Source organism: Malurus melanocephalus, unplaced genomic scaffold, assembly GCF_030028575.1.
Source record: "Malurus melanocephalus ecotype Western Australia unplaced genomic scaffold, MMel_1.1 scaffold_146, whole genome shotgun sequence".
Lineage (NCBI taxonomy): Eukaryota > Metazoa > Chordata > Aves > Passeriformes > Maluridae > Malurus > Malurus melanocephalus.
Genome location: NW_026623378.1, coordinates 639,551 through 653,932, shown reverse-complemented (window position 1 = coordinate 653,932; position 14,382 = coordinate 639,551). Strand labels below are relative to the sequence as shown.

Below are 14,382 nucleotides of genomic sequence, written 5' to 3'. Positions count from 1 at the left end.
CATAATCATGGTGCTTCCTTCCTTTCCAGAACACAGCTTYGATGCTTTAGCTTTGAAAACAGCTCTGTTAAAGCCCAAAGTGATTCTTGGCTAATGAATCTCTTTCAATTACTCTTTGCAGCCATCGTCACCATGTGCTTCATGACCAAGAAGTTGATAAGAGAACTTGTGTTCCCATGAATCACCTSTGGGAGCAGCAGGCTCCCTATACCGTGTGCAACAGCTCCCTGTCTGAGTACGGGGTCCTAGGTATGTTTTAATCTGCCTGTGCTTTAGTAGGGTGCTATACGAGAAGCAGAGCTCAGCAAGGAAAAGAATGTAGAAAAAATTGCTGTAAAATGCTTATATATGAAACAGGTATCAAAGCTCTTCCTCTCAGGTTCTGGCATCCCTTAAACAAGCAACCCCCCATTTCATAATTTTGGGATTTAGTTAAAAGCATCCATCTGCCATTGTTCTTGGCAGTGCTGGARCATGCACCTGATGCTTTCTTAAAAGGGAGGAACTGACAAGAAAACCAGGGACAGTCTGTAATAGAGATATAAAAAATCCATTCTGGMCTTATCTGAACTGCTATTCTGAATGTGCTATTTCAAGAAAACAAATTCTCTTTAGTGATAGCATTAATCACAGTGAATTATTTTACCTTCAGCYACAAAGAATGGATAACCTTAAACTGACATGATGAGGGTGGCAAGAGGAATGTGGAGCACGAAACAAATACATCTAATAATTTATCAAGTGCTTTCTATGGATAATAAAATATTGTGTGAAGGAAAAACTTGAAACATTGTAGTAGATAAAGATGGTAGTTGATAGCTGCTTGTGTCAAAGTTCCAGAAATATTTGATTACTTAGTCATTTTTACAACACTACATATTACTTATTGCTAATAATATTAAAAGTAAAATGGTATAAAATTGTGCAGTTGGAGCATGGGCTTAAGAACAGATTTTTTTGSTATTTTTGTTAGCTCTATGGCAGAATCAGTGTGAGCAGAATCACATTTTTGTATTGCTAACGTGTAAAGGTAAACTTTAAATAGGAGAGTGCAAGCAAGGATRTGTATAAACAAGAGAAAATAATTGGCATAGATAAAAATCAAGAATTTAATTTCAGAGAATGATTATTTCCAATTTCCTATTGTTTCTCACAGTGTGTTCTGGGGTTTCTTAATTTGAGCCTGTTTACAGTGTTGCTGCCAGTCTTATGGGTAAGTGGGTCATAGGTTTCTGGATTTGGTTTTTTTACATCTAAATGAAAGTGACAAATGTGTGGATATGGTTGAAATCTGATTTTGTTCCAAAAATAACACCTCAGTAGGGAGCCTAGTGTTGATATAATGTGAAGGTAATTCTTACTGTCACAATTCCCTTCTTTAAAAAACTAACCAAGTGGGTTCGCTTTCTCTTTTTTGATCTCATCCTGCCCGCCTTGCACCTTACCCAGCAAAAGATTGGTGAAAGCTGATTTAATAAATTCATTCAATACTAGCAATAAGGTAAAATAGGGGTTCGTTTGTATGCTGAAAACAAGAATACCATTTCTTGCATTTCTGCTTAAGCAGATGGGATGACAGGTTTTTCAAAACTAATAATTTTGATATTTTTGTATTTCAAGAACTTKAAATCCCTTATGTCTGAGATGTTTTCTAACAGTAAAAAGGAGATTARATTGATAGAAATAGTTGATAAGTGATGTGGCTTTTTGTGTGCTTGTTGTGTTGGGTTATTTTAAACTAAAAATGTTCTATGTTGAGGTGATTTTATAATGAACTTTCGTCTCCCTTGCTGTCTTTTATATATTGACCTTTTCCAACGTGTTTGCTCTTGTGTATTGTCTCCACAGAGAGACAGCATTGGGATAAGCAGCAGTGTGTGAACATGTCTCTTCTAGTTAAGGCTCTGAGTCAAAGAGGAGCTATTTGAATTKATATTTATTTGGCTGGTCACATCCCTGGGTCTCCTTTACATGAAAGAATAAGTGAATGCCTGCAATTCATGAAGTTGATTCTTCCTTCAGAAGAGCCAAAACCCCTGAACACTCTTCTTTCTCTAACTGCTGTTTCTACTATCTAAATCTATTAAAAGAAACAGTTTAGAATTAGTGCACTGAAGTGTTTGATGGGSGTAGGAGAGTTGTGAGATAATGTAAAATGGAAACAAAGGTGAAAAAGTGTTAGGAATTTATGTTAGGCTGTGTTAACATGCAGCACTTCAGAAGCATTTGGGAATTCCCTTAGTTTCTGTGAGGAGAGCTAAGTGAAAATAGTTTAAACAGCCCAGCATGATATAACTGCAGATTATTTCCTTGGCAGGTACATGCCAAGAGCTGGTATCTGTTCAGAGCTGTGAGCTTTGCACCAAGTTATAGTTGAGCTAGTTAAGAACACCTGGGGATCCATTGCTCCATTAAAATGATACCCTGACAAGATTGATTTCACTTAGAATTAAAACAAAGGCAGTCTTGTTAWATTGTAGTTCAGACAACTGCTTATGTTTGGCTGCAAGAAACTTTGAGTGTGTGTGATCTGGGCATTATATCAGAGTATTTAACAATCTCTGATAATTTAGAGTATTTAACAGCCTCTGATAATTTTGTTTGACACCCTCTGTCTACTATTTTTATTTATATCAAGATTATTATAATTTAGTTGTGCATCCAACTTGGCTTGCTATAATTTTTCCCTTTTGCTGAAACCGAATGTCTGGAAGTGTGAGTGATGGCCATGAGATGTCACCTAATCAGCAAATAAACTTCGAGTTTATTTGCTGATTAGAATAGAGGAGAAAAACACAACTTACAGATGCTCCGTTCTACCTCTTCGGCATTTTCTAAATACTTGAAAGGGTTTCCTGTCTTTCATCACAGCCCTCAAAATGACTTGTGTTGTGTTGAGTCTCTAACCAGGAGGTGAGGTTCTATGTCAGATTCAGTACTGCCTTTGAGACATCTTGGGCTGTAGCATCCTGTCCTGGGAGCTTCCAAGGAATGTCAGGCAAGATAGACTTGAAACTAGTGTGTAGTTCAGGAAATTCGTGAACCATGACACTTGGAGTATAGCTTTTTAAAGGGGGAAAKTCAAGTTTAAAGCAAAAAGTGAAAGGAAGAGGACAGGTAGTAAATGTAAAAGATGTAAAATTATTTTTGGCAATACACACAGAGGATGAAATACGTAGTATTACTGCTCAGAGCAATGGGGGTAGCAAATAAAATTACCTGTCAGAAATTAGGAACTGGGATAGACTGTAGTGATCAATGGCATCTGCATACAGTTCTGAGAAGGCATCACTGTCCCTGYTTAATAGAGTCAGCCACCAGATGGGTGTTAACTTCACTTTGTCCTGAGCTCTGTTTGGGTTTGTGAAAGGATGCATATCCCTCTGTAGTCCCTGTGCTTAGAATTTCTGTTAAACATAGCAAAACTCTTTGTAACTTTCTCATTCTGACATAAAATCCTCACACTGACAAGCTCTTTTAACCATTAGTGAACATTTGTGCCCTAAGTCACTTCAAAATCATACTGAATTAAGTTATAGCTGTAGCCTTACTTAACATTAACTGAAAAATCTGCTGTTCTTATGACAATCATGAAAATGCTGTGGGGAAAAACACACCATAGTATGCTGTGTAAGCTGCCACTTTGCCTGACAACACTTCTTTCTGTGCTGGAGTGGTGGAAGAACAGTGAGGGAGCACAGCAGGCACTGGACTAATAGAAACAAGCATTTCTGCTAGGGCTGTCATCTAGGGACCTTAATGRACTCCACCAATTAAAACATTAGTTTTGCAGCCTTAATCAAGTGCTGTGTATTTTTCTTCCCTCTGTCTCCTCAGTTTAGTTTATAAAACTGCTGTGCTGGTTCCTGGTTCCCTGTGCCCTGGAGTGCTCTGAGCCCTGAGCAGCTGCCTGCTGTTTGGAGTTGCCTGCTGTTTGGAGTTGCCTGCTTGCTCTCCAACACCCTCTGGGTGTGCAGATCTTACCTGACATTCTTTGAAAGCTGTCTTGTTGTCTGACTGTCTTGGATTTCCTCACAGCTTCAACTTGTTCTCTGTTTCTAGCTGTGTAARATTTAATCCTTTAATCCCACAACATTTGCACAGCATTCTAAAGATATGTTCAGTTCTTGTTTCTGCAGATGCAAACAATGAAGTTTGCAAGTCTCTACTGTTTTTCTCTGTGTTTTTTTTCTTTTTACTTCTTTTTTCTGGACGGAGGTTGAGCCCTCATGAGGGACCTGTGTAAGAACRTGCTCCCCTGCAGTTCTTGTCCCATCTCTAGAATGGAGGAGACTTCATAGCCCAGGTCATCTTCCCTGACCTTGGCTCTGGTGCCCCAAACATTCCCTTTTAGGAGAGTACCTCACTTTTTCCTGGCCTTTTTACCTCTCATTTGTCTAGACCTCTTTCCATCAGCATTTTTTTTTTTAAATTTAGCAGTTCAGATCTTGTCCTTTAAGTGATTTTCTCCACATGAACGTAGGAGTAGTAATTCTTGACAGACTCCTTAGCCTTTCAAGAATTAAAACTATTCCACTGCAAAAATCACTATTAGAATAGTTTTAATGTTAGCAACTCTCATTGCCATTTCCCTGGCGGAAAACTGAGGTCTGGTATACTAAAGATCTGTATACCATAGRCACATGTGCCATGAAACAGTAGTCTTGGCAACATTAATCTCAAAATACCAATCAGAATGTATAGATTACGTTTGGATATATTTTCCCAGATATTTGCAAATGTGTCTGTGTTAAGATCATATTTTTTGATGCAGCTTCACCTAGAACATAGTTACCTTGTGGAGACTAGSACAAAGTTGTCAACAAGATAGGAAATGAGAAATTATGCTACTTTTTCTATGTGAATTTTAGGATGATTTTTGGTATGGATCTTATGTGTGTGCTGTGACCAAATTTTAAGTATGCACTGAGCTCCATACTCTTTGAAAAACACTACTTGATTACTGATAACAATGAGTGATCGAGACCTCAGTTTGTGYTTCTCTAAAAGCTAGATTACCCCACCCTTAGAGAGAGCAGCATATGCACAAATAAGTCTTGAACATATTGCATATTTTCTCAACCATGTCACCCAATCAGTAGAAATGGTCTCTTCATGCTTGTGTAAAATTAGAATGGGATTCAAGCCTATCTAGGGAAATCTATTTTTCAGATACCTTTGGGAATATGATTGAAGGAGTTGTGTAAATTTTCCCRCTGTTTTCATTGCGTTAAGAACAATAGAATTACACAAATGAGCAGGCCAGAGATGGAGAAATGGCTGAAGGAAAGGCTGTTCAGGCAGTCAGATCAAAGGCATGCCCAGCAAAAGCCATTCTCTTTGGAAATGACCTGTCATGGGGACTCACAGGCAAAGGGCTGTCTGTCTGACTTACCAGSCTTCTTTTGGCCTCTCATGTATTAGTTGCCTTTTGGTGGGATCATGAGCATCTGCTKGAGTCATGGATGGACTGTTCCGAGATAAATAGTCCAAAAGCCAAGTGACTCAAAGATTTCTTGCCATGGGAGATGGTAAGCAAAAAACTGGGTTGGAATTACCAAGGAGTAGACTAYGAAGACACAAAAGTTAGTTGATCTGCTGGGGTAAGCTTCAGTGAGAGTATTCCCRTACTGAAGTTCTGTATTTGAAACCAGGTCATTATATTCTGTGTAGAACTTTAACATGAGATGTATCTGTCAATTAAATATTTATTCCCGTGTGTACTGAATCAATTTTGCCTCAGTCAGAACCTCTACACCCAGGGCTGTGCTATATAGCTCTGCTTTTTACTGAGAGATTAACCTTTTTGGTTATAATAATTCCAAACTACAGGTGGAGAATCTGAGTACAGGTATTTGTTCACCACTCCAGGCTCTGCTGTATCAAAGTGTCAAAGGAAAATATGAACAGAGCTCAAATACAGTCTGGCACTGAAGGAAAAATGTAAAGAGTCCTTAACCCTGCCTAAGAAAGGATTGTTTATCCAAGTCCCAGGTCTGTTTGCCATGCATTGCTATTATGTTCAAGCTTTTTGGAAGATCTGAAGACTATGATTCTGTCTGTAGACTGAAAATTGACGTCACCCGTAATTTTTCAGCATCTGCATATGAGAGGGGGAAAAGAAAGACAATGTTTTGTAGGGCTGTGGAAGTACTAAAATTGATAAATAACTTCTTTAACTGGTATTGAGCTGTAAGTARGTTTTTACAGSTGGAGATAGTAGTAARCTTTTAGGAAAACATTCCRCTAAAGTTGGAGCTGAGGGAGGGRGTTTGTTTAAAAACTCCTGTGATAYTGAAATGTTTGAGGAAAAGTTTGAAGGATTGAAATCAGGCCTTGAAATGGTACTAATTGAAAATGGTGTGATTTATAACAGTACTGCAAAAATCCAGTTCATGCTTTAATTTTGTYTTTGTTTTATTYTTTATTTTTAACAAGGAATGAAYAGAATTTTCAGCAAAACTGATMATTTTCTAATTTTCCTCCTTGTTTGCTTGTCAGGTTTTGAACTTGGCTTCGCTATGGCGAGTCCCAATGCCCTGGTGTGCTGGGAAGCCCAGTTTGGGGATTTTCACAACACAGCTCAGTGTATAATAGACCAGTTCATCAGCTCCGGCCAGGCCAAGTGGGTTCGTCACAACGGGATCGTCCTGCTCCTGCCCCACGGCATGGAAGGAATGGTGAGGGCTGAAGAATGTAGATAGATTACCTGGTGAAAACCAAAAAACCCTGAGAAATATTTGAGCTCTTAGCTTTGTGTCCTTCTTAACGGCATGTATCACTTCCTCTCTTTTTTTTCCTTTTTTTCCCTCTCTTTTTTGGAATCTTCCCCTAAGACACTGCCTTATTTCCCTAGAAAGCTGAATCTTATCGTACAAGAAAGAAATCATGTCTAGGAGTGCTTGCTTAGTTTTATTTTGCATAAAGTACGTCTGCGTAAGCTCTGCAGTAAATTCTCTTGCCATGAAATGATATGAAACAACTTTAAAATATCYTTAAAATGTCATTGACGTTGGTTAATTTTGATATAATAAGAAATCTCTCTCTTTCTGGAAAGGAAAATGTTTCTACTAGCTGTTGGCTCTCTTTTCTTTGGTGGCTAGTGGGAGGAACCAGACAATATCTTAGAGGGAAAGGGCRTGGGCACGCCCTATGTGTAATGTTACATGAAGTTCATACCAGCAGTAGAACTGCTCTTCAAATCTTTTAAATTATTTTTAAGATTACATGAACATCATGTCAGGCAAGGTTAATTGTCTCCTTTTCAAATGCATTAACCTTCATGAATTGTTGCATGTATGTTTCTATTAAAAAAGCATAGTATGTGCCACAGTGGCAATCTCCATCTGTATAAATGCTTTAGACCTTTCACCACAAACTGTGTCATTTCTATTCTCACAAACAATTTCGTTTATTTCCATTCAATTATGATCCTGTCCTGATACACTGGGGTGCATTCATATCTTATGAATGGCTTTCCATATCCATTGTGTGTAAAGAATAAAGGGTCTGATGCTGTTCACAAGGGTTTTGATAAATTAATTTTTTTAACTGTGTCCTGAGGGGCCAGCCTGAATGAGCCCTCAGCAGGAGCTGTGGTCCTCTGCAGGGAAGCACTCAGCTTAAGGGGCTGGTTCTCTGCTACTTRCAGTACATTTAATCTTTCTTTTCCCATCGCCACTTGGCAGCGAAGATTTGCACAGGTCTTCTGAAACATGCTTATTTTGTTGCTAGTGTCAGATGTTTTTGGAATATTTAAGAATCCCACCAGGCTGTTGAAATCTTTTATCTTCCCTGAGGACCTTTTCATTACAGGAGTGCTAGTCTTTCTATAACTATAGCGTGGAGGGCAAGATGATTTGGAGGATTAGTAATGGGATATGGATCCCTTCACCTCTAGGTCATGCATTCAYAGGCAAGTTGGCTGTGATTGAAAGACTCTGCAGCCTAATGGCTCCTTGGGGACTCATCTGAAAGTAGCTAATGGATTCAGTACAGSTCTCACTGGAAGGGTGGTCACAGTAGAAATAAACCCTACACCATCCCATGCAGCAGTTGCTGGCRGTCTGATTGGTGGTGTCAGCACAGATGATGTCACCAAAGATGGATGTGAACAGTGAGGCTCTGGACTGAGGTTGTTGCTGGGGCAGCGTGTGATGGTGGGGAAGCCTTGCCTGTCTCTCCCTGAATTGTTTGCTGGTAACATCTCTGTTCCCAGTGTACTGACTGCTTGTGAAGCACTGTGCTTGTGAAGCACTGTGTTTGTGCTGTGTAAGCCATGATTGATGCAGGATTTGATCTACAGCAAACAGATGTGAACAGCAGAGGTGCTRCAATATACTGGCATGTTACTGTCCTCCCTAGTTTTGTGCAGCTTTGTTCCTTGCTCTCATGTCCTTAACTATCTGTGATGAGATTATGTGGCACCTCAAAAGTGGGGCTGACTTCAAAGGAATAATGATACAAGACACAGTTCTTGGCTGTTTGTGTTGCACCTTTGTTGCCAACAGAATGTTTTTTCCTCTGAATTCCCTTAGTCCATGAAGTAGACTGAATCACAGAGTYACAGAATGGYTTGGRTTAGAAGGGACTGTAAAGATCATCTAGTTCAAACCCCCTCACCATGGCARGGARCCTTCCTCTAGACCAGGCTACKCAAAGCCCTGTCGAGGCTGGCCTTGAACACTTCCAKGGATGGGGCATCTACAGCCWCTCTGGGCAGCCCATTCCAGTGCCTCACCAYGCTTACAGCAAAGATTTTCTTCCTCATATTAAACCTAAACCTGCTCTCTTGCAGCCTAAAACCTTTCCCCYTTGTCCCATCAACACCTGCCCTTGTAAAAAGTCYCTCTTCAGCTTTCTTGTGGGTCCYCTCTAGGTACCRGAAGGTRCTGTAGAARGTCTCCCTGGARCCATCTCTTCCCCAGGCTGAACCATCCCAACTCTCTCAGCCTCTCTTCACAGCAGAGGTGTTCCAGTCCTCTGACCATTTTTGTGGCCCTCCTGTGGATCTGGAATCCTGCACCTGTAATAAGGAGGGATGATGTGTTCAGTCAAGGTGGATTACTAGTTGTCAGAATAATGACTGATTTTGGAGACCATATATTAATATTTCAACAGAGGAAGTTATGATGAGAGACTGCCATATAAAGAAAAAATCTCCTAATGAACATTATTAACTTAGGAGCCATGGAGAGAGTTGAGAGCTGTAATAGTTCATATCTTTGGGTTAAAATACTTCACAGCTGTCTCTAAAATRAAAGTCCTGCCTAAGAGTAACTGTCACTTAAACAARCCAAGGCTGTCAGCAATAGCAATAYGCAAAAAAGCACACTGCATTCTCACACTAGCTTTCTCTGATCCTTTATAAATGAGGGCATGAAAAGGAAAAGAACAGATTCTGCTACATTCCTTATTCCTGGTATTTTCTGGTGCCAGCATGCATGTTTTGCTAATGTAAAATGGATCTAACAGTGTTTGTGCACTTCAAAAAATTGCCTTGGGTACTGCTAGTGAGACAGTGGATGGGAGCATTCAGTAATGACAGAACATAAAGTACCTCCTGGGTAAGCAGAAATTAATCATAGGTTAGTTTAGCAGATAATATGCATGTGTATTTTRGTCCATTTTAGCTGAAGTAGTCATCCAGGTATTTGTTTTTGTACTGAACAGTGAACAATGGTAGGAGAGATCCTGTGTCTGCTTTTGTTGCCAATATAGCAAAAGTAGTCAGCAGTTAACTTTGTGTTTGCTCCTGTTCAGCATGCACGAAGTGTGAGTCACTGCAGTACTCTGAGGCATCCAGTGTTTCTCTTCCTGACATTTCTCGTGCCCCTTTTTGCCCTGCATTAGCAAGGGTCATATTTGTGCCCACATGGGCCCACTGCCCTTCCTTTGTGCAGCTGGACTGAAAGTAGAAGTCACTTGCAGCTGGTAGAAGCATTGAAAATACATGAAAACAGAAGATGAGGGATTCCTGTCCTGGGGTGTGTGCTCTCTGWCCCTGCTGCTGCTGATGCCTTTGGCTGGGGGCAGCTGTGCAGCTGCTGCAGAGCTGCCAGGGGGACAGGAGGTACTCATGCAGTCAGTGATCTAGACTGATGTCTAACTGCTCATTTGGCTTTTTAACATTGTTTTAACTGATACCTTTACCAGGGTCCAGAGCATTCATCAGCCAGGCCTGAGAGGTTTCTGCAGATGAGCAATGATGATTCTGATGCCTATCCAGTAAGTAGTTTTGTCAAAATACTTTTTGTCCTTTTCTTTCTCTTCACATTGCAGAGATTTTTTGTTGGAAACATCCTTTTACCTAGGTATAGCAGGTTAAGATTTACATTCTAGTCTTGATGTAACATTAACTTGATCCCCGTAAAAGTAATGGAAGTAGGAGACATTGCTGCTCATTGCAAAACTGAGGTCACATACAATTAATCTCTGGCAGCATGATCTTTTTATGGCTGTTCCTCAGGGCCAGTGATCCTGCTTGTTTATATTGTGTGTGTACTGCAAATAGGTGTCTCTAGCCAATTTCTAAAGGAGGTCAAGTCAGACTACCCTGGCTCTTCGTAGTGCAGCTAAATTGTACTGTTGGGAGCATGAAAATAAGCAACTTCTAATTTTGATTTTGCTAAGATTTTCATACAGTGGTCATTCATTTCTACAGATAAAGTACATAGCTATATAGGATGTTGGGCATCCACTTCCCACTGCAGATTTCCTAAGAAACACTGGCATGCATTAATTGAAAAGCCCACCAATTTAAAAAAACAAACAAAAAACTGAAATAACTGAAAAATGGTTATTTCAGTTTTGGCCCTGACTTTCTTRCCCTTGGGGCAAGGATCATCCCAAAGCAGTGTTCCTCCTCATGTAAAAGTGATTTTTGTTACTGTACTGGCAGAATAAAGACCTGTTTGGTTGACTATAGTTAAGCGTTGTCATTGGCACAGAATGAGGAAGTTACAGGTTTTTTCACAGAAGGTTAGGAGCTCAAGTGACAGAGCAGGAATTGTGTTAAGTGCTGTACCAGTCTGTAATGAGATTATTGTGCCTGTACAGATGCTTACCTAATAAATATATATGTTGCTATGGATAAAAACTCCCTATGTTTGTAAGATACATGAACAGAAAATTTATTAATAAAATAGCATAAGACGGTGGAATACCTATCAAAAAAATGGGAGAGTACACTAACTGTACACTTAGAAATTGAAATATAATTTAACATTATTCAAAGGGGTTCTGTTTGGTCTTCCATCTGCTGAAGTCCTAGTCCTCCTCAGTTTTTCTTCCTGGACTTCCCATCTTATCTGAATTAATGGAAACTTTTTGCATAAGTTTTTAGGAAGAAGTAGAAACAGAAGGGAATGATTTGTAGGGATGCTTCCCTAACTAATAAAACAAGGCAAAGCTGACAGCTGCTAATTAAGTTTTTTGAGGGAGATGCWGAGAGTCAGAAATAGAAGGATGTCTTTCAAGCCTTTTTTTCTGATATTTTAGACATTTTTCTGATGCCTTTAATGTTTCTCTCAGGAGTTCAGTGAGCAGTTTGAAGTTTCCCAGCTGTATGAATGCAACTGGATTGTGGTGAATTGTTCAACTCCAGCCAATTACTTTCATGTCCTCCGAAGGCAGATCTTGCTGCCATTCAGAAAGCCGGTAAGGTTTCTTCAATGGACTTGATTATTCCAGGTAAATTAGCTCTCAAACAGGGAGTTTGCATGACACACTGCTGAAAAGAATAAGGATTGCTGGTGAAAAGCTTAACTGAACACAGGTTGAAGTTGCCAGTTTGATGGAAAGAAGCTCAGCTTTGACTTACTGTGGCTYTAAAACTTGATTTTCAGCTTTGCTTCCATCTGGCTGTGCAGATCTTCAGATGAGCTTGTCAAGATACTAGTGACATGGCTAACAGGTTGCAGCACTATTATCTGCATGCCTAATTGTTGGAACTTCAAAGATCCAAGATAAAACTGTTGAATGTTTTACTGGTTCATAGCCTGTGATTTGATTGTGTTGTCAAAAAGAAGTATAAGTAGTGAGTTTTGAGAACCTTTAAAAGGAGTAGACTGCCCAAATCTTCTGAATAATTTTGAAACTTTAATGGCTTTCAAAACAGGAAAAAATGATTTATTGTATTTGCTATTCATAKTAATTTGAGTATGATATTGTATATTGTATTCAGTTTGTGTTTTTTGTGTGGCGTAGTGTTACAAATGTTGCATGTAATAATGTAGATAAAGCAGCCCCTGAGTGTTGGAAAAATTTTTGTCTTGCAGCTGATTGTTTTGACACCCAAGTCACTGCTGAGGCATCCAGAAGCTAAATCCAGTTTTGATGAAATGGTGACTGGTAGGTCAGCTTAAAGTAYTGTGGAGAAATAATTAGCTATACCAACTTGCATGTCAGGCTGTGAAGAAGAGAATCTGCTCTGCAGAGCTTCTTTTATTTTGGCACAATTTTTGTGGAGCTGTCATAGTGAGATCTAGCATGGACTTTGGCTGAAAAATTTGCTTGCAAGTACAGATTCTTAATTTTAAGGCTTATCTTGTAACCAGCCATTAATCTTAAAGCTGTGGAAAGTGATTCCCATCTCTGCAGGGATGTTCCCCTCAAGAGGCTACTGTGTCCCTCTGCACTGTTTTTCTTCTTATAAAAATTTAGTTGTTCTTTGTACAGCCCATGCCTCCTGATCCCAAGATTGATGGATAGGTTGTAATCACACTGGGCCCGTTTGGAAGAATAAGGTGCCCAGTTCTTGTTACAGTGCTCAGTTTTGGGGCTGCTGTCTCACTGCAGTGATGTAAACTAAGATCAGTGGGTTCAGAGCTGTTGCTGGCAACAAGAGGAAGACTGACTCCAGCTGACCCAATAGAGCACAAATTCAGGTTTTTTTAATGATGAATTCTGCTGTTCAGTGGGACAGGATAATTCTGACATAAATCAGTTCCTCTTTGATGTGTTTGTGCTGTTGCTTTTCTTCCCTAAGATAAATGGTTCTAAGGTCTTATTCTCCTGTAAGTGGGTGTGCTGATTCAGAATAGGAGGTGGTRCTGCTATCTGCCACCCTTCAGTTGTTTAATGTGGAAATAATTCTACTCAGTCATACATGGGAGTAAAGAAAAGGATCCTTTAGACCATCAAGTCCCTCTTCCAGTTTCACGTATCCCAAGCAAATTGTACTCCTGGGAGGTGATAGCACAGGGGAAGAGATAYCTAGCAGTGAGGATATGCATCTGAAATTGTACTTACACATATGATTCAGCTCTATGCTAATTCTTGCTTTGGCTATTGCTGTTTTAGCTCTCAGACAGAGGTTTAAATCAAATATACAGTAGTAATGTGTGTGCTTGGGTAAATATTTGTGAAATTGTCAGATTTAGTTGCATTATTGATACGTTTTGTTTTTATAGAAGAATATTCTAAAACTTTGTAAGGCTGTATCAGTGTTACAGGGTTGAGATCATCGTGGAAAGAAGAAACAGTATTTCAGGTGATTCTCTGAAAAAAATCCCAAACTGGAAGCAAAGTTGAGCTGTCCAAGCCATTCAAAAGTAAAGATGTAATACATGACACAAAGCTAAAAAATAGTCCACTGTTAATGTGGTTCTTTTTATTAAGTCTGGTGAAAGACTGGATTATTGACAGTCTTTGAACTYCTTGAAACTGAACTGCTGAAAGTCACTTTAGCCAAGTTACCAGTGTGGAAAGTGGGACCAGAGAGGCAGGAGAACCCTTTGATCACTGCAACCTGCTGCTTGCTGAGTAAAGGATTGTTCCTTGGGCTTCTTTATTGAAATGTCATGTCCACTGAAAGCATTTTTTCTAATTTGTGCTCCAACTAGGYACTACTTTCCAACGTGTGATTCCTGAGAATGGGCCAGCAGCTCAGGCACCACAGGAGGTCAAGCGAGTGATTTTCTGCACAGGCAAAGTGTACTATGATCTTGTGAAAGAGAGAAGGAACCAAGACCTGGAGAAACAAGTAGCTATAACMAGACTTGAGCAGGTGAGTTCCTTGATCCTCTGAAGAGAGGGTCATTGGGGAAACTTCCAGCAAGGGATTCCATTCCTATGCTTTTAAATAGATAACCCTCCTAGAATGGATGGTGATAGTATTTTTCTTTCACTTAGCACCTTACAAGACAAATTCTAATCCTTCATGGCCTTGTGGAGAAGTAACACATCAATAGTATGCTGGACAATGAGATCCAGAAAGCTTGATGACTTTTCTGGAGCGACATAACAAAGTGAAGATTACAGTATGATGACACCTTAAATTTGTGTATGCAGTCTGCTTGGTTTCAATGCTGGGAACAGTACACTTTGAAGTTACATTGTCATTCACTGATTAAGGACATGCTACAGCTACTTCACTAAAAA

General features: G+C 39.6%; 1 protein-coding gene across 1 annotated transcript in view; it reads left to right on the top strand.

Annotated features, from left to right (window-relative positions):
• OGDHL (oxoglutarate dehydrogenase L) overlaps positions 1-14,382 on the top strand; it is a 45,548-nt gene that overhangs the window by 27,714 nt on the left and 3,452 nt on the right. Inside the window, exons 15-20 of the mRNA XM_057371385.1 lie at positions 122-249; positions 6,502-6,680; positions 10,156-10,227; positions 11,533-11,658; positions 12,279-12,351; positions 13,845-14,008. Coding sequence (XP_057227368.1) covers positions 122-249; positions 6,502-6,680; positions 10,156-10,227; positions 11,533-11,658; positions 12,279-12,351; positions 13,845-14,008 — 742 coding nt within the window. The remainder of the gene's footprint in view (positions 1-121; positions 250-6,501; positions 6,681-10,155; positions 10,228-11,532; positions 11,659-12,278; positions 12,352-13,844; positions 14,009-14,382) is intronic.